Source organism: Entelurus aequoreus, linkage group LG13 (assembly GCF_033978785.1).
Source record: "Entelurus aequoreus isolate RoL-2023_Sb linkage group LG13, RoL_Eaeq_v1.1, whole genome shotgun sequence".
Taxonomy (NCBI): Eukaryota; Metazoa; Chordata; class Actinopteri; order Syngnathiformes; family Syngnathidae; genus Entelurus; species Entelurus aequoreus.
Genome location: NC_084743.1, coordinates 53504447 through 53528346, shown reverse-complemented (window position 1 = coordinate 53528346; position 23900 = coordinate 53504447). Strand labels below are relative to the sequence as shown.

Below are 23900 nucleotides of genomic sequence, written 5' to 3'. Positions count from 1 at the left end.
GCAAACACAGAGTAAATCCAGAGTAATGTCGCCAGGCCGACTCTCTGATTAAAACAGGTGCGTGAGTCAAACACATGAGACAGGTGAAACTAATCAGTCGTCATGGAAACTAAAACAAGGGAGCGCAAAAACAGGAACAATGGAGTCTTAAACCGAACAGAACATAACCAAACAAAATCCAGACCACAGAACATGACACATACTTTTAATGTACCGTAAGATTTTTTGTTAAAATAAAGCCAAAAATGCTATTTTTTGTGGTCTCCTTTATTTAGAAAAGTACCAAAAAGTATCAAAGTAATTTTGGTACTGGTACCGGTACCAAAATATTGGTATCGGGACAACACTAGCTCAAACTGGTAAAGGTCCAAAGGGAATAGGAAGAAGCAGAGCTTATTTGATCCTACCACTGTCCCCCTGTAAGTATCTGAAAAGTCACAGTGCTACAATAGTTATTTATACTTTGTCAGCACCACTATGCTTATGCTGTATTGCTTCATGAACGGATTAAACTTGCATTTTTACAACTTGAAAGTGCATTAATTGAATTCTGTTTGAGTAGATGACTAAGACTACAGTATGACTTGGTGAGTTTTACCAGGGCGTATACCTTCCTCAAGACAGAAAATAATGTTACACAGCAATCCTGTTAGACATGTTATTTGTGATCTAATGTGTCCAGTAAGGTTTGTTATTCTTTGTTGAAGCCATTTCAATAGGTTGTTCTGACTTGCCACACCTCTGTTGTGTTACTAAGTCTGTATACACCTGGCTACTGCTTCATACTGCTCCCTGTTTCTTTGACTTCAACTGCTGACTCTGGTAAAAATATTACTTAGCAATGTTTTTCTTTAGACTTCAAATTCACTTGCTAATTTAGTTGTGATCTTGTGAGTTTATTATGTCTGTTGTAATATGTTCACTATAACTGAAACATAACCGCCTCTATTGTTTTTTCACAGGAATGTATTTTTTTTCCTGGAACTAAATTTCCAAGATTATTCTTCACCATGTCGAGGCAGCCAGCACAATATCACCCGCAGGGTGCCTATTTGGCTCTGATGAGAGGTTTGAATGAGGTGGACCTTTGTGGCCCTCCTGTGCCCTCTAACCTGATTCTGACAGGAGACCATGCCTTTCCTTTGGTTATGAACAACCAAGGCCAAGTCCTAATGGCGGCCTCTCAGTATGGCTCCGGAAGGATTGTGGTCTTGGGTCATGAGGCCTACCTGACGACAGTCGCTGCTCTCGTAGAAAATGCACTGACCTGGCTGAGAGGAGACAGAACAGAGAACCTGTCAGTGGACGTCCACACAAGCGTTAAAGCAGTGGTTGATTATCTCAGCAGATCCAGTTTCCAAACCACAGTTGTGGGGGAATTCCAAAAGAATACGAATGCCGGTGTGTATGTAACAGATGCCTACAGCCTTGGTACGGATGTAAAGGACCTGGTGGCTTTCTTGAAAAACGGTGGGGGAGTGTTGATCGGAGGGCAAGCGTGGAATTGGGCTGCAAATCACCCAAAGGAAAACACTCTGTTTCAGTTTGGAGGGAATAAACTTTCTGGTGTGGCCGGGATTTACTTTTCTGAACATCAGGGGGAGGTTGAATGTCTGCCTGTGTACCCTCAGATTCCATCTTCCTGGATGGGCGTCGTGTAAGTACATTCTATTATTATTGTAGTGTATGTTTGCAATTTTATCATGTCTGTTTGTGTGGGTATGTCTGTTGGGTAACAGCCAGTGGTGTGACGTCAGGGCCAGCAAGGTCTTCTCTGCTGGCCTAACATAAACAGAAATCATGATCATAATTAAAGATAAAATATTTTTTTAATTTACTTTCCCTAAATATCTAAAAGTATTCATATTCTCTTTATGTCATATTATGCTCCTTCCAGTGCTGTTGTTTTTAGTTTTAGTTTGTATCCAATCAGAATTCAGCTAGCTTATGTTGCCATGCTGTACCAAATCTGTCAGAGGCCTTCAGAATCAACAATGCGGGCATCCGTGCACTGTAAGTGAACGTGGACATACAGTTGATAGACAGTTGTGATAGCCAATCAGATCACCAGTTGTTGTCAGTAAGGCCTTCTAGATGGCCTCACTTTGAACGTGACATTTACGCGTCCTGTGATTGCATACTCATCGGGACCGTTAGCGGATGAATTTGAGATCACATAGAGTTGAGAGACAGTTGCGATAGCCAATCAGATTACAAGTTGTTGACAGTAGCCTATCTAAGTATCCTGTTGTTAACGAGACTGTGATTGGATACGCAATTGTCACTCCAGAGTATCCAATCAGAAGTTTCAATTTAGCAGGAAGCAGGAAGTGTTGCGCAGTAGCCAGACCGGGATAGCAGAGAAAGAGAACAAAACGGTGATTAGGTGGCAGATATATATTTGCAAGGCCATTTTCAAGAAGGATATTTAAAGAGAAACTACATCTTGTGAGACCATGTCGGCCAACCCCGGAAGCTAGCTCAGCTGTTCTGGCGATTAAATGCTCGCCATTTCCATTTGAATAAGCCGACGACGAGGGGTACCACTGGCTTATACTGCGTCGAATAGGTCCTAGTAATTGTGAGTTAAAATATTTCAGTTTTTCACTTTTAATATGTTTTTTTGCAATTTTAATTTCGACAGTATGTTTTAGATGTTTTAATTGCTAATGCGTTTTAATTTTTTTTTAAATCTGCTATGCATTACATTGTAATTGTATGCATGATCGAAATAAATTGCACTGAACTAAACTTTGTTTTTGTTGGTGAACTTTGTGATGGTGGCAGGTGTGGTGTTATTCCTGCTAGACATTGTAATGTATGTTTTGATGTTGTTGACATTCACATTCACCCTCTTAGATTGCAGAAAGTTAGACACCAGCATTTTGTCTGCCTCCTCTGCTTCATCATTAGGCATGCATGATATCTGAAGGCCTATCATAATCACATTGTTCATGCGGACATATTCTTGTGCTGTCTGACACATGTAAGATAAAATGTGATACTTCTCATTATTTTGCCTCTTTAAACATTCCCTTTCTCTTGTAGTCCAATCACTTTTCCTTCCAGTCCATCCATTTGGTTACGGAGTGTTGCAGTATCCTTCCTCACTTCCTAATATTTTTTGGACAAGTATTTCATGTCCTCGCACTGTCTATCAAGCCTAGCAAACACTTGGTTTTGCCTGGCTCCCATATCATGTAGCATACTTATTACTTCTTGGAGGCTACCTGATTCTGGACTCTCTTCCACATTCTCTTCTGCATTTGTTGCAGTAGAAGCCTTTTTTCTTCCCATGTTGTTTGGGTTTGACGGCTTTGAAGCTTGGAGGTTAGAAGTAGTTAACTTCTCTTTGCTAGAGATCGACAGCAGTCGTAACTCGTCTTTTTGAGGAGTAACTACCAGGCAGTGTTCAAACCAGTGGCATCAGCAAACAGATATGGAATTATGGTCGAAATCTGTGGTCTGGAAAAGAAAGGTACAAAAACCTTAAATCACTACATAGCTCTTTCAATTCCCATCCTTCCTCAAAGGAAATTTTTTTTTACAGGCTGATTTTAATCTATCCAGAAATGTCCGAAATGGGATAAGGAAGTTGTCATTATTATATTTTGGGGTTAATACAAATAATTTATACCTCGTTACGGATGTGTATTGCTGATCTTGTCATCTTCGTCTGGACTTGAGGGCGACGTGGCGTTGTAAAGGCTCAAAGGAGACGCCGGTGATGCATCGATGAACAAAAGTTTCTTTATTGTCGAACGAGTGTCATTGTACAGGACTGCAGTACTTGGAGGAGGTTTAGTCAAAATGTGTCTCCCCTGCCTTGGAGAAGCCAAACCAGCAGTTTTATATTCCCCAATGGGGTCATCTTATGTCTTTGAGTGTGTGCTACGCAAGTTGCATACATTCTGACCATGTAAGGCAATGTGTAAAGTGTGTAGGCGTGCTTACACTTCAGTTTTAGGTCATAACTTAATTGTTGGCGTTAACTTAAACATGCAGTCCCTTCCCACAGATGCGACTGGCCCTTTGCATACCAAGGGCGAATTTATGAGCCTTTATCTTGTGTGAACTAGTCTAATCCACATGTACGTAAACGTGATGGCCATACTTTATTACCTGCCCACAATGATATACCCCTATTTAAAGAAAACCAGATTGTCCACTTTCTCCAAGAGGAATGTAAACATTCACCATATACGAACCTTGATATGTGGTAATATCAACAGACACCACATTACTTTACAATATGAGCTTCAACTTCTTTGTCTATATGTATTGTTATGGTCCCACCTCCACCCAAAGAGACAAAAACAGTAGATGACTGAAAAGAGGCGTCACTCTGTTCCTTTCATTCTGCTATAGAAAGCTCTATCAGTCATTGACAACTTTTTTATTTAACTTTCAGGAAAAGTCAGAAAAGGGAGAAGGTACAAGTGATTACATTTTGGGGGTAATTCGGATCACTGTCTAGTTTCAGGAATTTTACTATTGGAAGTAGAGCCTGGTGGTGGTCTGTGCTCTCCGAGTGTTTTTGTAGTTTTATATAGTTTTGCAGTGTTAGTAGTTTCTTTCTTTTAATCTACCGCAAAACCACTTTTCATTCAACTGCAACAATGACAGTGAAGCTTTCTCTTCTATTCTTTTTAAATACAGTGTTGGTAAGGATTTTGAGGAAGACCTGGAGTTCTTGCTAAAGGGGATATCCCAGTTTGACATCTCTGGTAATGCGCTTGCTTCTGAGATTCTTGTTCATGGCCAGCTTGCCTTCCCTGTGGCAATGGCAGACGATGGACGGACATTTTTGGCCGCCTCCTATTATGGACTGGGGCGCGTCATTGTCGTGAGCCACCAAGGGTTTCTGCAAAGAGAGGTAATTTTACATTAGAGACGGTATGCTAAGCAAACTACTTTGTGTTACTTCACTTGTTATTGTGTGCTAAACTGCCAAATTTTTCACAGGTGTTGGCTCCATTTTGGAACAACGCAATTCACTGGTTGACCAATGACCGACATGGCACTGTTGGTATCGAGAAACAAGACGTCTTTAAACATTTCAAGAAATCTGGCTTTAAGTGTGAGAAGACAGACTTCCGGAAAGACCTGAGTGTGTTTGTGGGCTCAGTAAACAATGACAAATATGCAGAGGAGATCCACGACTTTGTAGCAGAGGGGGGAGGCCTGTTGATTGGTGGCCATGCCTGGTACTGGGCCCAAAAACACAAAGACCAAAACCAATTTACAGAGTTCCCAGGTGTTACACTCTACCATATCAGCTTCATAGTATGACTTGATCATTTTATAATTGACACTTCCTATAATTCCAGGAAACAAAATCCTCAATACAATGGGCCTGAGCTTGTTGAGTGCAACCATTAAGGGAGGTGTCTTCAAGGCCCCTGTGCCCAGCAAGACCGTCAAAGACACCTACCACTTCCGCCACCTTCTGCAGCGCTTTGCTGCTCATGTAACTCAGGGAGAGAACCTTACCCAGCATGAGGAGCAGTGCCTTAAAAGGCTTGGAAATGACTGTGCGACCTTCTTAAAGATGAATGCCCACCACTGCTGCCCATATAATCAGGTCCTGTCCACCCTCACAAATGTCCTGAAAAGATCTGGCATGCCTCAGGTAAGTTAGGTTCTTGGATAAACTCATGAGAGCAAAGACAGCAGTTGCATGCATTAAATCGCACTTAACCATCATCCCCATTAATAGATCTTTATATACGTTTGTACGTTTAAGGTATGTGACAGCTGCCCAGTGAAGTCTCCCAAAGACCACCTCCTTCTCAGTGTGGGAGCAGAGGTATACAAGTTTAGCCCCAATCCTGACAGTCTGATGCCTTACCTAATCAAGCAGAATCCCCAGTTACCTGTTGTCTACGACTACACGATTCCATTGAACGTCAACACAGCAGGTTAGACCTTGTTACTGTGCTATTTCAACGTTCAACCTCTGTACTGTCCAATATTACATTGACTTAATAAAATGAAAATCATGCTTTGTGTGTCAGAAAGGGATGAGTGGATCAGTACAGGTCTCTACCTCTCTCCCGGCATGAAGACCTACATGGCGTTACCTGCACAGATTGTCAACAAGGGATGGAAGGTATGACACACAAATCCAAATGAACACGGGGGAAAAAATTAAAATGGTACCTTTCATTTTAGACCTGATTCTCAGGTTAGCCAGTCCCCTTCATAAGAACTGGCCAGGAAGTTATGCAACCCCCAGAGTTTGTCTGTTTGTTAGCTAGTTAGTTAGCGAAATAACTAAAAAAGTTACTGGCTGATTTTGATAAAACTTTCAGGAAATGTCCTTTATGGGAAAAGGAACAAGTGATTAGAGGGCAATCTGAATCATCGTTACCATGTTTTATCCGGATCTACGTCAACGTGGCGGCGCAGCCATTGTGGGCAGTGTTGCCAATCAGGCCTATGCCTATTACAAGCGATTTGGGCTTGTTTTTTTTTAAAAAGTCACTTACTAATTACGTAAATTCACACACATTCACACACTGACGGCGGGAGCTGCCATGCAAGGCCCTTACCACGACCCATCAGGAGCAAGGGTGAAGTGTCTTGCTCAAGGACACAACGGACGTGACAAGGTTGGTAGAAGCTGGGGATTGAACCAGGAACCCTCAGGTTGCTGGCACGACCACTCTCCCAACTGCGCCACACTGTCCCCCATATACCGTACAAAATGCACTGCATAATAACTAGGAGGTTATGTATTCCCTGGGTTTTGTCAGTTAGTTAGATAATTAGCAACATAGTTAAAAAAGTTATGGGCAAATGTGATACAACTTTCAGGAAATTTCAGAAATCGGATAAGGAACAGGGAATTAGATTTTGTGGGTGAGCCAGAGCATCATCTGGATTCAGGATTTCTTTAAAAGGGTTCTTTAATATTAGGAATAGGGCCTGGTGCAGGTCTGCGCTCTTCCCGAGTATTTTTCTAGTATCTTATTGTAAGAGCTCTAAATTTTTAGATCAATAAATGTCCATCTCATGAGCATGGTCATGACAAGGAACTTGAAATTATTAGGTCTGATATCTAAAGCCTGGATATATGAGAGGGTTTCATCAGGAAGTGCTATCTGAGTAAAAACTAAACTGTGGCGACACCTAATGGAAAAATTAGAGAGAAAAAAAAATATATATTGTTCAGTTTCATTAAAATATTGCTGGATTTCTTGTATTATTTGGGGGGAACAACAGGCAGGAAATTTTATAAATTTCAACTTAAAAAAGTAATGCAATAGTTAATTTTCCTGGTAGTTAGTTACTTTGATAATGATGCAACTCAGTTCCACTTCTGAGTCGCTAACTTTTTTAGAGAGATAAAGTGTTACTTTAAGCACTGTTGATGGTGATGCAATGTTTATGCTTGTCTGTAAAATAATCACATATACACATTGCATTATTGTACTTCCACTACAGGTCCAAATTGGTTGTCAGACAGACCATCTTCAGCATGAAAGCTTGAAGAGGGCACCTAAAGTTCATGAGCGATTTCTTGTTAACACAGAGATGTTGCTGGTGTGGAACTTATGGGGGGGTCTGGTCTACTTGGTGGCCCCACCAAAAACCCAAATGAAAGGCCTAGAGGTCAAAGTGCAGATAGCTGTGCCAGCGCCTTATTATAAATCGGGTGAGTAGAATTTGATTGAAACTGTACATGTATGAGCTGTCTAATCCTATATTTGTTCATTTTTGTAAAAATAGGAAGGAAATATGTTTTATGCACAGGAACATTAAGATGTATTACTTATTTTAAATCACTTCAATCCTGCTAAAGATGTAAGGAGCTATTTGCACTATATAAAGTATATTACGAGTGAGTACATGCCTCACGCCTCAGAAACCATTTTCACGACAGTATATTTCTGAAGGGATGGGACAGTTCATTGAAGTTTATAATTTTCAGTTTATTATTATCTGAAGACACTTACACTCTGAAGTACCTGCTTAAGTGTAGTAAGTAGGGATGTCCGATAATGGCTTTTTGCCGATATCCGATATGCCGATATTGTCCAACTCTTTAATTACCGATACCGATATCAACCGATACCGATATCAACCGATATATACAGTCGTGGAATTAACACATTATTATGCCTAATTTGGACAACCAGGTATGGTGAAGATAAGGTACTTTTTAAAAAAATTAATAAAATAAAATAAGATTATTAAATTAAAAACATTTTCTTGAATAAAAAAGAAAGTAAAACAATATAAAAACAGTTACATAGAAACTAGTAATTAATGAAAATTTGTAAAATTAACTGTTAAAGGTTAGTATTATTAGTGGACCAGCAGCACGCACAATCATGTGTGCTTACGGACTGTATCCCTTGCAGACTGTATTGATATATATTGATATATAATGTAGGAACCAGAATATTAATAACAGAAAGAAACAACCCTTTTGTGTGAATGAGTGTGAATGAGTGTAAATGGGGGAGGGAGGTTTTTTGGGTTGGTGCACTAATTGTAAGTGTATCTTGTGTTTTTTATGTGGATTTAATTAAAAAAAAACAAAACAAAAAAAACAAAACAAAACAAAACGATACTGATAATAAAAAAACCGATACCGATAATTTCCGATATTACATTTTAACGCATTTATCGGCCGATAATATCGGCAGACCGATATTATCGGACATCTCTAGTAGTAAGTGTAAGCTTGGATAGCAGTAAATATTTACACACACACAACTATTATTGTCTAAACAAGTGAGTATCCACGTACTGTATGTGTGTCTTGCCTACAGTCAAAACTGTTTTAATCCAATGTTTTGACAGCCTTGTTAATACCAGAAAGCAGTTTAAAAATGGACGCTTATGAGAGGTGCCTGATATATATTCTCACTCTGTGTTCATTTCAGGTGCCACAACACCAGCTGATTGGTCTCTGCGGCGCACAGCTCCTGCCCCCTGGGCCGAGTTGGAGTTTGAGAACATTATCCTCACTGTACCGTCAGATGTCGTACGGACGCTAGATCAGCCAGATTTGTTGGCGGCGTTCTGGGACACCATCATGAGAAGCATTGCTGACCTGGCTGCAAAACCACACACATATGCCCGTAAAGAACGCTTTGTCGCAGATGTGCAGATTTCTCATGGTATGTCATCTGAAAATTTTTAAGAACGTATCTCATACACCAGACTGCAACTACATTTCCATTCCCCTATTGCAGTCAATTGTGTGGTATGTTAAATCAATCGTTATATCTAATCAATCAATCAATCATTCAATAAATCAATCAATCAATCAATCAATCAAAATGTATCTATGCACAAGAGTCTTACAGGGCTTTACATTCTCACGGCATCCCGTGATAAAAATCCACAATCGGGAAAGTAAAAACGAAAAAAAGTAGAAACCTTGAGATGTAGGGACCAGGGTGATAAGCCACAATGGATGTTGAGTGGGTATAATTATTGAATTTTCAAATGAATAGATAATGTGGGAGTCTCGTCCATTTGAAAGCCAACAAATAGTCATAGGACAAGGGTGTCAAACTTGTTTTCATAGATGGCTACATTAAGTTAAAAAGTTAAAGTTAAAGTACCAATGATTGTCACACACACACTAGGTGTGGTGAACTTTGTCCTCTGCATTTGACCCATCCCCTAGTTCACCCCCTGGGAGGTGAGGGGAGCAGTGAGCAGCAGTGGTGGCCGCACCCGGGAATCATTTAGGTGATTTAAACCTCAATTTCAACCCTTGATGCTGAGTGCCAAGCAGGGAGGTAATAGGTCCCATTTTTATAGTCTTTGGTATGACTCGGCCGGGGTTTGAACTCACGACCTACCGATCTCAGGGCGGACACTCTAAACACACTGCAGTTATGGCTGCCCTCAGAAGGCCGTTTGTAACAATTAATATATATGAATATAAATGTATAAGGATCAGTATTCGTAATAATGGCGTTATTCAATGACTAGTAACGAGTAATCGAATTAATTACTTGTAGGGCCATTACAACGCTGTTAGTGATAGCTTGATGGAACGTGGAACGCCTATTTTGATGTGGTTTTATTTACGTCAACAACAAGACAGCATCAGAGGTGCAGCAAATTCAATGCAGGAAATATATTTTTTCTATTATGAAAGCAACAATCAGCACCGCACTAAAATAAACTTGATATCAAATAGGAAGAGGCAACATCACACTGTGACACAGCAGACAACATACGCGCACGTACACGATGGGAATAATGAACAACAAATCAATGATTGAAGTAACAAACTTGCCATTCATACAATACACCGTTTGTACAAGAAGATATGGCACCCATCGAATCACATTCAATCTATTAACCAAAGGTAACACAATCCGCTGAAAAGATTATAAAGAGCTGGCGTCAGAGCCAACACACTACCGCTGCTAACGGCTAAAGCTAACAAACACAGCTTCGTTGAAACCCTAGATGACGCCACAAGCCAGTAGGCAACAGGCCTCACCTTCTAAAAGTATAGACACAAGCATTTTTTTTTAAAGTAACGTATTAATTACTTTCCCTAATAATTTATTACTTTATTTAAGAGAAAAACGTTGGTAATTCAACTACTTTTTTGGTAAAGAAATGAGTAACTATAATTAACTAGAAAATTCCCATGGAAAATGTTGATGGGCCTGTTATCTGTGCCGTGAATCTCCGGTCGGTGGTCGCCATTTGTCACATACCAAGTTATATGACTAAGGTGTCTGGCTGCGGAATTAGAGAAAAAGTGTTTAAATAGCTGAAAAGGTTAGCATGCTAATGTTAGCTTTCTAGCATGCTAATGTTAGGATGTTAACAGTTAACAAGTGTCACATACCAAGTTATATGAGTCTGGGGTAAACGTTTGTAAAACTAGCTAAAAAAAATATTGCACAATCAAGACCTTTCTGACGGTATAAGATATAGATAGATAGATAGATAGATAGATAGATAGATAGATAGATAGATAGATAGATAGATAGATAGATAGATAGATAGATAGATAGATAGATAGATAGATAGATAGATAGTACTTTATTGATTCCTTCAGGAGAGTTCCCTCAGGAAAATTAAAATTCCAGCAGCAGTGTACAAAATTGAGATCGAATTTAAAAAGTAAAAAGTATATAATGGGGGTATAAATGGAAACAAAATAGAAAAATATTACAATAGAATAAAAATAAAAAGCAACAATGAGAATAAAAATATAACAGTAAAATAAGAATATAACAAGAGAAACTAGGCAGTAGTGACCATGTTATGAAAAAGTATTGCACTGTTATTGTTTTGCATCCCCTGTCATCCTAGTACCCGCCCTCTCCCCCAAAGAGGAGTTGTACAGTCTAATGGCGTGTGGGACAAAGGAGTTTTTTAGTCTATTAGTCCTGCACTTGGGATGAAGCAGTCTAGCACTGAACAGGCTCCTCTGGCTACTGATAACGGTATGCAGAGGGTGACTGGCATCATCCAGGATGCTCACTAGTTTTTCCACAGTCCTCTTCTCTGCCACCGTCACCAGTGAGTCCAGTTTTATTCCGATCGTAGAACCGGCCCGCCTGATCAGTTTCTCCAGTCTGGAGCTGTCCTTCTTAGATGTACTGCCCCCCCCAGCACACTACAATGTAGTACAGAACACTGGCAATGTATGTAGGGGTTCGTTGGCCAGTTTGTCTTGTATTAAGCGCGGCAGAATAAGATAGAAGAGGAATAAAAGATAGGTTCAAGTAATATCAATACGTGCTGCTTTCTCATTCACTGCTGCTGTGCAGCATGTGTATGGGCGATTTGCATTGCAGCAGGCCCATAGTAATAAAGAAGTCCAAGCAATATTATTATAAAACTGCTTGCATTTGCCAATTAACGATTTGCATTGCAGCAGGCCCATAATTACTTTTTTTTTTTTTCCAAAAGTAATTTTCAAAACACTGATAGGGATTCATCCTTCCATCCATTCATTTATTTTACGTACTGCACTGTAAAAAATATATATGTAGATTTTACAGTAAAAGACTGACAGCTCAGTTGCTAGAATTGTACCGTAAAATCTACAGTTGTTGATTTTACAGTGAATTACTGCATTTTCTTTTACAGTAAAATTCTGGTGAATGAACTGCCAATTTTTCTACCGTAAAATTAGTTTTGCAGTGTACGATTTGATGGATAACTTGCTTTAAAATCGTAAGTTAAGCAGATATTTAATGTTTGGAATGTATGATAATATAATATTTGTTGCATTATTGGATAATATTAAAGTTTAAAAGATATGCAGTTGCATGAAGTACATGTATTTTTTTTCTGTCAAAATGGAAAGAATGAATACTTTTATCAAGAAAACACTATTTGCGCATATTATTTCCAGGCTTTCGGCCAGCCACATCATTTTATGTGGCTGGCCAGATCTGGCCACCGGGCCCTGAGGCTGACACCTGTGTCATAAGGGATTTTCTTCCGGGCTCACCCAGGTCAGCTCCACAGAGACGCCCACAGCTGTGCATGGAAGAGTGATCCACCCAATACATTGTAGTACTTTTTTAGCCCCACTACTTAGGGCCGTAACACAGGAAGAGCGTTACCTTTTTATGTCTTTATTGACTCACACTATTGCCACTTGACATGTTGGTTGTGGCCCACATGGGGAGCGTTGTTGTAGCTGATCATTTTCCAATCCTCAGGGTCGATGCATTCAGGATACCCAGTTATGATGCACAAGGCCTCAGCAGCTAATCTGGTCAATATTGAGCATGCCAAGAGCAAAGGTATGTGGGGGTCAATTCACGAGCTTGGACACAATCAGCAGAGAGCATGCTGGGAGTTCCGACCACACACCACAGAGTGCACATGCAACCTTTGGTCAGTGTATGTGCATGAAGAGGTGTTAGGGATCAACAGGGCAAAGGTAAAGTCCTTATGTGTTCTAAACAATGACCCTTGACCGTTCATGCTTTTACATCACTGCCTCCTTCTCTACAGGCTCACAGCGCAATCACTCCAGACAAAAGAAAGAGTCGATTGGAGGACTTTGTAAAAGAGGGCAAGCCACTAGGCAAGTGGGCGATGTGGGTGGCTCTGGAAACATACTTACAGGTGAGATACTGTAACCCTTTATGGTAAACTTTAATTAAAAAAACACTCACATGTGACCTCACACAGAATCATTTACTTGTGTTCCCTTTCATGTAGCTCCAGGAAAGATTTGGTTGGGATGCTTTCAAGAGCGTGTTTGCTGCTTACCACACCATAAGCAACATTCCAAAGGACAACAATGGAAAGATGAACCTCTATGCCGAGACCTTCTCGCAGACGGTGAAAATGAACCTCTCTGGGTTCTTTAAGGCCTGGAGCTGGCCTATAGAGAGAGCTACTGAGGAGAAACTATCCAAACTTCCTGCCTGGACTGACCACCCCATGGTCAAGCATGGCTAAACGTTTGACTGGTGTTGATTTGAGTGCGGGAATCGTTAGAATCGCTGCTTCGACTCCATTTGTTTTATCATTGTGACATGGTTAACATATTTTAAACTACTCTTTGAAAGGTGTCCCTCCTAAATAGGTTCTCATAGACGTAAGTTTTCCTTTTATATGGGTAAAACAATGACTCTTACAGTATATATTAATGACATAAATAATAACAATGACAGCAATGATTTTAATGAGCTACAACCATGTGGCGCTAATAACAGCCATTAAAAAGGAAACAATAAATATTTACACACAAAATAAATCACACCTCTGCTATTTCAGTTAATTTAGTATTCATTATTAATAGTATGAACTTGAAATATGTGTCAACTACAGGCTTAATATACAGTATGAATTCTTGAATGCATGATTCAAAATGTAAATCAGTGATAAGTCACCAAAACATTTACCGTAGTCTTGTTCATTCAATGGCCAAATTGGATTTGATCAACAAACCTCAGTTCTTACTGTCCAAATTCCCTAACCGCTTTTGAATGTGAATAATGTGAAACGTCCGACCTCACATATAACGATTATCACATACTGGTACTTTATTGTTGTCGTCCAAAAAGGAAACCCTTTCAAAGTATCCTATTTGACATTAATTATAGCACAAGATAATGACAATCAATGTCTCATCTTAATTAGAATACACAAGAAAACATTGCATTCATTTCCAAGGCTATAGGAGTTAAAAATTTGAATATTTTGTGTAAGAAGTATTATTTTGATTCATTATTATTTTAATGTATGTCAATTACTCACTATTCATATAATAAGGGAACAATATAAATTATTTTCTGCAAAAACTGTCATTCTAATTACCGTAGTTACAGGGGTAGAATCGGCCATGTCAATGTTAACATGTTTTGAACCAAATACGTAATCATTCAATGATCCTGAAATGTTTTTCCAGAAAATTGCAGGGTCATTGAATGATTACATATTTGGTCTCAACTATAATCTGACAAAAACACAGGATGGCACTGTAACAATATCAATTAATATTTAAATAATTTCTTTTTTTGTGGATTCTTGGATCTGTTTCGGGGGAGCCTTTTGGCTTTGACTCGGTTGTTTGCAATAGAGACCACTCTCCTCGCCAGAGTCCGCATGTAGAGACTGCCAGCCCAGCGGAGGATGGTGTGGAGCATCGCGGAGGCAGCCGCTGTGTATGTGGGTTTTGGTGTTTTTGTTTTGTCGTTTGTCTATGCATGGTGCAGTCATACAGTTAGTGCAAAATATGTAGAATTTTTTTTTTTTTACTATTTTTTGTTTGACTTTTGTGGCTTTAGAAATGGCACTGCTGAGGTGGCAGCATACCAAAATACCTTTTATGTCCTTTGTGTTCATTAATATTTCCCTTTTGTTTTCTTTGTGGATTTAGGCTGAACTGCAACCACATGTTTTTGATTTGCGCTTGAAAGAGTAGCACCAGATCACAGTAGTTCTTGAGATTTTTATCATTTTACAATTGAGTTACTGGGTATCAAACAACTTCCCTTGAGGATCAATAAAGTTTGTCTAAGTCTATTCCCTTTTATTAAGTTCAAAATAAAGTAAATAGTGCAAAATAACCAAACAAAAGCAAAAACTACTATTGTTAAAAGGGTGTTATTTCTTGAATTTTGGTAAACAATAATAAAATGACAGATAACGATTTTGTGTACATATTCATACACAAATATCAATCTAATCACTGTAGTGTTGCTTGTATTCCGACAAGTGACTTCTTCCCGGAAGTGAAAACCAGTGGTGGTCAACCAAGCCAAAATGGCAAGCAGCGCGGGCACTGTCTGAGTACACAAGAGGCCTGCATATTCCTGCAAAAAGCAGATACGAGCAAAAAAATCAATCCACTATGCAATTAAATAAATCCCTATACTTTAAAATCTTGCACTCTCCTGCCATTCTTGATAACCTCTCGAGGAACTCTGAATAAATATTTATCCTTTTTGCGATTTAAACGGTTCGTACAGCTGAAAACAACACAAGCATAGGCATTTTTCTTTGAGAAAAGCTAAATGGCACCTAGTACCCTTTAAGAACAGACGCTGGCTTGACCACCACGCAAATTCAATGAGCTGGACATGACGTCATATTCAATCCAAGCAATTGACCATATACTGATACTATACTTGTTATCAATACTGTTGATATTTGTATCAATCCCCCCACCCCTGTTTAGATTCAAGAGCCACTGTATAGCTTAATGGTTAAAAATATTTCATCCCTTTCTTTATAAGTTTACCCCCTGAAAGTACAGTAAAATATTTATGGAAAACAAAGTCTCAGTGAATTATGTCTTCCAATTTAGTTCATTATATACAGTACATGTAGAAAAAAATACTCTAGCCAACAAAGCATTTTTCTTATTCTGACAGAAGTGTAAAAACCTGAGGGCAAAAGGGTTTTAAATTTAAAACTCCATATTAAATTTTAAGTACCACTGATAGTCACACACACACTAGATGTGGTGAAATTACCCTCTGCATTTGACCCATCCCCTTGTTCTACTCCCTGTGAGGTTAGGGAGCAGTGAGCAGCAGCGGTGGATGCGCTCGGGAATCATTTTAGTGACTTAACCCCCAATTCCAACCCTTAATGCTGAGTGCCAAACAGGGAGGTAACGGGTCCCATTTTTATAGTCTTTGGTAATACTCGGTCGGGGGTTTGAACTCAAGACCTACCGATCTCAAGGCGGACACTTTAACCACAAGGCCACTGAGCAGGTGTGTTAACGCATATGCGCCATATGCAGACAAAGAGTCCTGTACAGGTGAAACTAAAAAAATGACAATAGTATCGTGCAATGGTTAGTTTGATCCGGCAATTAAATTTCCAAGGTGAAACTAATACATGACATAGGCTCATAACATGTAACTCATGATATTTCAAACCTTCTTTTGATGATTATAGCTTACAGTTTATGAAAACCTCGAATCTCAGAAAATGTTGGGTTTATAACAAATAAAGGCTTGACAGATCTCACTAAACATGTAATGAGTTTATATGAAATATTAGATTCACATTTAAAGTTGAATTGCTGAAATGAATGGACTTTTGTTTGATATTCAACATTTTTGAGTCTGTATAGGCTTAAAAGAAACTTGTAAAAATGAAATTAAATGAAAATTAATTATCAATTCATCATCATTTAAATCAGTGTTAAAGTTTCCCTCATATGTGATATGAAATAGGATTTGATTCTATTTTCTGGAAGTCTTGAAGGGTTTTACGGTAATGTCCAGTATAAATGTGTAACCGGATTGGGCAATGCAGCAATGTTTTGTATCGTTGTGACTCCATGAAAATGCAGAGCCAGTATCGCAGAACAAAACAATCCTTATTTGTAATAAATATTTACATCATAAGACAACTGAAAAGATCAACAAAACAAAGTAATTATTAACTTATACCAGGGATCGGGAACCTTTTTGGCTAAGAGAGCCATGAAAGCAAAATATTTTCACATGTATTTCCGTGAGAGCCATATAATATTTTTTAACACTGAATACAACTAAATGCGTGCATTTTTAAGTAAGACCAACATTTTTAGAGTATAACAAGTCTCTTATTCTTTTTAATAACATTGTTTTTCTGAAGTTAACCAATAATAAATAAAATACTTCTTACCATTAATGCGACTTCCTGAACAGGTGCGGTAGAAAATGCATGAGAATGTTTTATATTTTGAACGTTATTTTTAACACTGTGATTACCAGCGGAATTACTCATTACTTATCGTGTTAAGCAATGTCAGCTAAGATTTATCTGAGAGCCAGATGCAGTCATCAAAAGAGCCCCATCTGGCTCGAGAGCCATAGGTTCCCTACCCCTGCCTTATACTGTATTACAAATAATTGTTTGAGAAAAATGGTTATTAGTGCAATGCAAGTAAACAAAACCTTAAAATTACTATTACCCCTGTGTCCAGGGACTTACTCCCTAAGAATAATTTTTGCTTGTGAACAAAAAACACATTCATTAGTAGGGGGGCTAAGCTAGTATCAAGACGGCACTTGGTATCGGTATGGTCAATATTAGGATCGATGGACACACCTCGATACAGCACCGTCAGTGATGCTGGCTTAAAACTGCACCTGCTGCTCCATTGAGGACGATGTCTCCATCCATGTTTTTGTCCAAACAAACCTTAAAAAAAGATCGTATGTTGTTAACGTCATAAACAGACTCATTGAACCTGGTGGTTTGTGTCCATCGAAACAGACGGCTAGCAAGCTGCTAGCATCACACTGCTAACAGGATTAAATATTCAATCATCCATCCATTTTTACCGCTTTTCCCTTTCGGGGTCACGGGGGGTACTGGGGCCTATCTCAGCTGCATTCGGGCGGAAGGCAGGGTACAACATGGACAAGTTGCCACCTCATCACAGGGCCAATCAATTAAATATAATTTTCCCCAAATTAAGACTTGTATTATATCATAATTTGTACAAGTAAAGTATATTATGGCATGCAGATGATGATGATAATAAGCTATTATAGCCGTTAGCTTTAAGGAAATGTTTTTTGGAATCTATTTTTTTTAACCTCATAACGAGGGCAGCACGGTGGTACAGGGGTTAGTGCATGTGCCTCACAATACGAAGGTCCTGAGTAGTCCTGAGTTCAATCCCGGGCTCGGGATCTTTCTGTGTGGAGTTTGCATGTTCTCCCCGTGACTGCGTGGGTTCCCTCCGGGTACTCCGGCTTCCTCCCACCTCCAAAGACATGCACCTGGGGATAGGTTGATTGGCAACACTAAATTGGCCCTAGTGTGTGGATGTGAGTGTGAATGTTGTTTGTCTATCTGTGTTGGCCCTGCGATGAGATGGCGACTTGTCCAGGGTGGACCCCGCCTTCCGCCCATGTGCAGCTGAGATAGGCTCCAGCGACCCCAAAAGGGACCAGCGGTAGAAAATGGATGGATGGATGGATTATGTTCAACTAGACAATATCTGTAAATCATGTGATTTTTGAGAATATACTGTATATTGTACAGTCTTTAAGCTATTGGAAATTAAAAATTTTAAATATTCCTCAAAAATCAATAAAATAACTTTTCCCCATAATAGGACTTGTCATAGAAAGAACTAGACACTATCTATAAGTCATGTGGTTTTTGAGAATATATATTGTATGGTCTTAAAGCTATTAAAATTTCTCAAAAATCAATAGAATAACTTTTCCCCAAAATAAGACTTGTATCATGTTCAACTAGGCACCACCTATAAGTCATGCGATATTTGAGAGTATATATTGTTTATTCACAAAGCTATTGAAAATGGAAACTTTTGAATATTTCTTGAAAAACCACAAAATATTATTTTTTAAATTTGACTTGTAGTATAAACAATTAGTGACCAACTATGTATGGTGCAGTTTGCGAGATACTGTGATATACAATTATGAAGTTATTAAATGAATAGCCATATAATCATTAATAAAAATTCTAAGAATATTCCATCCAATCATTTCTACCGCTTGTTCCTTTATCTCTACCTAACACAGTCTTATATTGTTAACCAATAGGATACATCGTACGTCTAAAATTATTACACAGACTTGACGACGTATAAAAAATGTTGTTTAGTATTATGTATTTTCATCCATCCATTTCCTACCGCTTGTCCCTTTCGGGGTCGCTGGAGCCTATCTCAGCTGCAATCGGCCGGAAGGTGGGATACACCCTGGACAAGTTGCCACCTCATCGCAGGGCCAATCAATTCAATATATTTTTCCCCAAATTAAGACTTGTAGTATGTTCAACTAGATACTATATGTAAGTCATGTGATTTTTGAGAATATATATTATACAGTCTTTAAAGGCCTACTGAAAGCCACTACTACCGACCACGCAGTCTGATAGTTTATATATCAATGATGAAATCTTAACATTGCAACACATGCCAATACGGCCGGGTTAACTTATAAAGTGACATTTTAAAATTCCCGGGAAATATCCGGCTGAAACATCGCGGTATGATGACGTATGCGCGTGACGAAGTCTGAGTAACGGAAGTTATGGTACCCCGTAGAATCCTATACAAAAAGCTCTGTTTTCATTTCATAATTCCACAGTATTCTGGACATCTTTTGCAATTTTTTTAATGAACAATGAAGGCTGCAAAGAAGACAGTTGTAGGTGGGATCAGTGTATTAGCAGCGGACTACAGCAACACAACCAGGAGGACTTTGTTGCCGCGCTAGCCGCCAACTTTACCTTGACTTCCTACGTCTCCGGGCCGCCAAACGCATCGGGTGAAGTCCTTCGTCCTTCTGCCGATCGCTGGAACGCAGGTGAGCACGGGTGTTGATGAGCAAATGAGGGCTGGCTGGCGTAGGTGGAGAGCTAATGTTTTTAGCATAGCTCTGTGCAGTCCGGTTGCTAAGTTAGCTTCAATGGCGTCGTTAGCACAGCATTGTTAACCTTCGCCAGCCTGGAAAGCATTAACCATGTATTTACATGTCCACGGTTTAATAGTATTGTTGATTTTCTATCTATACTTCCAGTCAGGGGTTTATTTCTTTTGTTTCTATATGCAGTTAACACGCGAAGTCCCAGAGAAGGGTCAATTGACATTTTTACCTAGAAAACACACAAGAGGGTCATTTGACCCCTAGTCCCCCCTGTGGACACTCCTTTTGTTATGAAAATGTGGCTGTTAGTGGCACACGGCAGGGGGCCACTTGAGCCTGTGTGGGGGAGGGGACCTTACAGCTCAAGCTTTAGTTCTGAGGTAGGTTGTGTGTGTTTTTGCAAGGATCAACAGAATGAAGGGATCAACACTGACATTTATTGTTAAAAAAAATACAAAACAAAACATATTTACAAAGAATGAAAAAGCAACTGTTTTCCCAGTTTTGGTGTGGAGGGTTGTTGCAGAAGCAATTGTTATTTTTGTGTGCCAAAAATAGTTTAAAAAAAAAAATTTACAAAGAAAAAAGCATATTTACAAAGAATGAAAAACCATGTCCATGTAAACGTGACTGACATACATTTGAGCAGTCACTCACAATCCTGGCACTGCCATTGCTCCTTTCGGCATTTCCCACATGTATAATTTTTCTGTCTACCTAGACAAACTGCCCCTAACAGCCTCATTACCATAACAAAATGAGTGATTAGTGTATTCGGGAAAAGCGTCGGGCCAAATGACCCCTCTCTGGGTCTTCTAGGTAGACAGAAAAATGCTGGGACTTCTAGTGTTAAAGCAAGATGCTATCACGTTAGCTCATAGCTAAAGCATTTCGCCGATGTATTGTCGTGGAGATAAAAGGCTCTGAATGTCCATTTCGCGTTCTCGACTCTCATTTTCAAGAGGATATAGTATCCGAGGTGGTTTAAAATACAAATCTGTGATCTACAATAGAAAAAGGAGAGTGTGGAATCCAATGAGCCAGCTTGTACCTAAGTTACGGTCAGAGCGAAAAAAGATACGTCCATCGCTGCCTCTCAAGTCATTCACTGTAACGTTCCTCATCTACGAATCTTTCATCCTCGCTCAAATTAATGGGGTAATCATCACTTTCTCGGTCCGAATCTCTCTCGCTCCATTGTAAACAACGGGGAATTGTGAGGAATCCTAGCTCCTGTGACGTCACGCTACTTCCGGTACAGGCAAGGCTTTTTTTTATCAGCGAGCAAAAGTTGCGAACTTTATCGTCGATTTTCTCTACTAAATCCTTTCAGCAAAAATATGGCAATATCGCGAAATGATCAAGTATGACACATAGAATGGATCTGCTATTCCCGTTTAAATTTAAAAAAAATCATTTCGTAGGCCTTTAAGCTATTGGAAATTCAACATTTACAATATTCCTCAAAAATCAATAAAATAACTTTTCCCCATAATAGGACTTGTCATAGAAAGAACTAGACACTATCTATAAGTCATGTGATTTTTGAGAATATATATTGTATGGTCTTAAAGCTATTGAAATTTTAATATTTAAAATATTTCTCAAATATCAATAGAATAACTTTTCCCCAAAATAAGACTTGTATCATGTTCAACTAGACACCACCTATACGTCGTGTGATTTTTGAGAGTATATATTGTTTATTCACAAAGCTATTGAAAATGGAAACTTTTAAATATTTCTTGAAAAACCACAAAATATTATTTTTTAAATTTGACTTGTAGTATAAACAATTAGTGACCAACTATGTATGGTGCAGTTTGCGAGATACTGTGATGTACAATTATGAAGTTATTAAATGAATAGCCATATAATCATTAATAAAAATTCTAAGAATATTCCATCCAATCATTTCTACCGCTTGTTCCTTTATCTCTACCTAACACAGTCTTATATTGTTAACCAATAGGATACATCGTACGTCTAAAATTATTACACAGACTTGACGACGTATAAAAAATGTTGTTTAGTATTATGTATTTTCATCCATCCATTTCCTACCACTTGTCCCTTTCGGGGTCGCTGGAGCCTATCTCACCTGCAATCGGCCGGAAGGTGGGATACACCCTGGACAAGTTGCCACCTCATCGCAGGGCCAATCAATTCAATATATTTTTCCCCAAATTAAGACTTGTAGTATGTTCAACTAGATACTATCTGTAAGTCATGTGATTTTTGAGAATATATATTATACAGTCTTTAAGCTATTGGAAATTCAACATTTTAAATATTCCTCAAAAATCAATAAAATAACTTTTCCCCATAATAGGACTTGTCATAGAAAGAACTAGACACTATCTATAAGTCATGTGATTTTTGAGAATATATATTGTATGGTCTTAAAGCTATTGAAATTTTAATATTTAAAATATTTCTCAAATATCAATAGAATAACTTTTCCCCAAAATAAGACTTGTATCATGTTCAACTAGACACCACCTATAAGTCGTGTGATTTTTGAGAGTATATATTGTTTATTCACAAAGCTATTGAAAATGGAAACTTTTAAATATTTCTTGAAAAACCACAAAATATTATTTTTTAAATTTGACTTGTAGTATAAACAATTAGTGACCAACTATGTATGGTGCAGTTTGCGAGATACTGTGATGTACAATTATGAAGTTATTAAATGAATAGCCATATAATCATTAATAAAAATTCTAAGAATATTCCATCCAATCATTTCTACCGCTTGTTCCTTTATCTCTACCTAACACAGTCTTATATTGTTAACCAATAGGATACATCGTACGTCTAAAATTATTACACAGACTTGACGACGTATACACATTTTTGTTTAGTATTATGTATTTTCATCCATCCATTTTCTACCGCTTGTCCCTTTCGGGGTCGCTGGAGCCTATCTCAGCTGCAATCGGCCGGAAGGCGGGATACACCCTGGACAAGTTGCCACCTCATCGCAGGGCCAATCAATTCAATATATTTTTCCCCAAATTAAGACTTGTAGTATGTTCAACTAGATACTATCTGTAAGTTATGTGATTTTTGAGAATATATATTATACAGTCTTTAAGCTATTGGAAATTCAACATTTTAAATATTCCTCAAAAATAAAAAAAATAACTTTTCCCCATAATAGGACTTGTCATAGAAAGAACTGGACACTATCTATAAGTCATGTGATTTTTTAGAATATATATTGTATGGTCTTAAAGCTATTGAAATTTAAATATTTAAAATATTTCTCAAATATCAATAGAATAACTTTTCCCCAAAATAAGACTTGTATCATGTTCAACTAGACACCACCTATAAGTCGTGTGATTTTTGAGAGTATATATTGTTTATTAACAAAGCTATTGAAAATGGAAACTTTTAAAATATTTCTTAAAAAGCCACAAAATATTATTATTTTTAAATTGGACTTGCAGTATAAACAACTGGTGACCAACTATGTATGGTGCAGTTTGCGAAATACTGTGATGTACAATTATGAAGTTAGTAAATGAATAGCCATATAAATCATTAATAAAAATTCAAAGAATATTCAATTTTCTACCGCTTGTTCCTTTATCTCTACCTAACACGGTCTTATATTGTTAACCAATAGGATACATCGTACGTCAAAAATTATTACAGCGACTTGACGACGTATAAAAAAAGTTGTTTTGTATTATGTATTTTCTTGTCAGGGTTTGCTCTTTGTGGACGGTCCGTTACTATGGTGATAAATAAGTACTACTTGTGCTTTAAAGATGTTTCGTTTTTGAGCTACTGAGTTGTTTTCCCCTTAATGTGCCAATCTCTTTCTAACTTTACCGCGGTCGGACCACCAAGCATACATACACGTCCATAGTAATTCAACGTACTTTTAAATATGACAACAATAAATGGTAACATAAGCTTACACTGTACGTTTTATCGTCGAGGAATAGACCTCGCCGGCGAGTTCCGCAGCCGTCTCCTCTCGCCGACTTCACGTCCGAAAAAAGGCGGTTGTTGCCATGACAATCATTAGCGACGTTCAGTTGGAAAGGGGAGGGGTTACAT

The 23900-nt window shown here is 38.4% G+C and overlaps 1 protein-coding gene and 1 long non-coding RNA gene across 3 annotated transcripts; one reads left to right on the top strand and one right to left on the bottom strand.

The window, feature by feature from the left end:
• Positions 1–794: 794 nt before the first annotated feature.
• Positions 795–14775, top strand: LOC133663505 (TRPM8 channel-associated factor homolog). Its single transcript, XM_062068008.1, has 12 exons — positions 795–822; positions 963–1657; positions 4660–4876; positions 4966–5257; positions 5331–5632; positions 5747–5921; positions 6018–6112; positions 7450–7660; positions 8898–9134; positions 12672–12895; positions 12970–13083; positions 13180–14775. Exons 2-12 carry the CDS (start codon positions 1011–1013, stop codon positions 13420–13422), a joined length of 2757 nt encoding a protein of 918 aa, XP_061923992.1. The 5' UTR covers positions 795–822; positions 963–1010; the 3' UTR covers positions 13423–14775.
• On the bottom strand, positions 3731–23892 carry LOC133663506 (uncharacterized). Of its 2 annotated transcripts, none has more exons than XR_009828359.1 (3): positions 23759–23886; positions 17521–17613; positions 3731–4864 (listed from the first exon to the last, which is right to left on the bottom strand). It is a non-coding gene; the product is annotated as an uncharacterized LOC133663506 (long non-coding RNA). The 2 variants fall into 2 exon arrangements; XR_009828360.1 differs by having other exon boundaries at positions 3732–4864; positions 23766–23892.
• Positions 23893–23900: the final 8 nt, after the last annotated feature.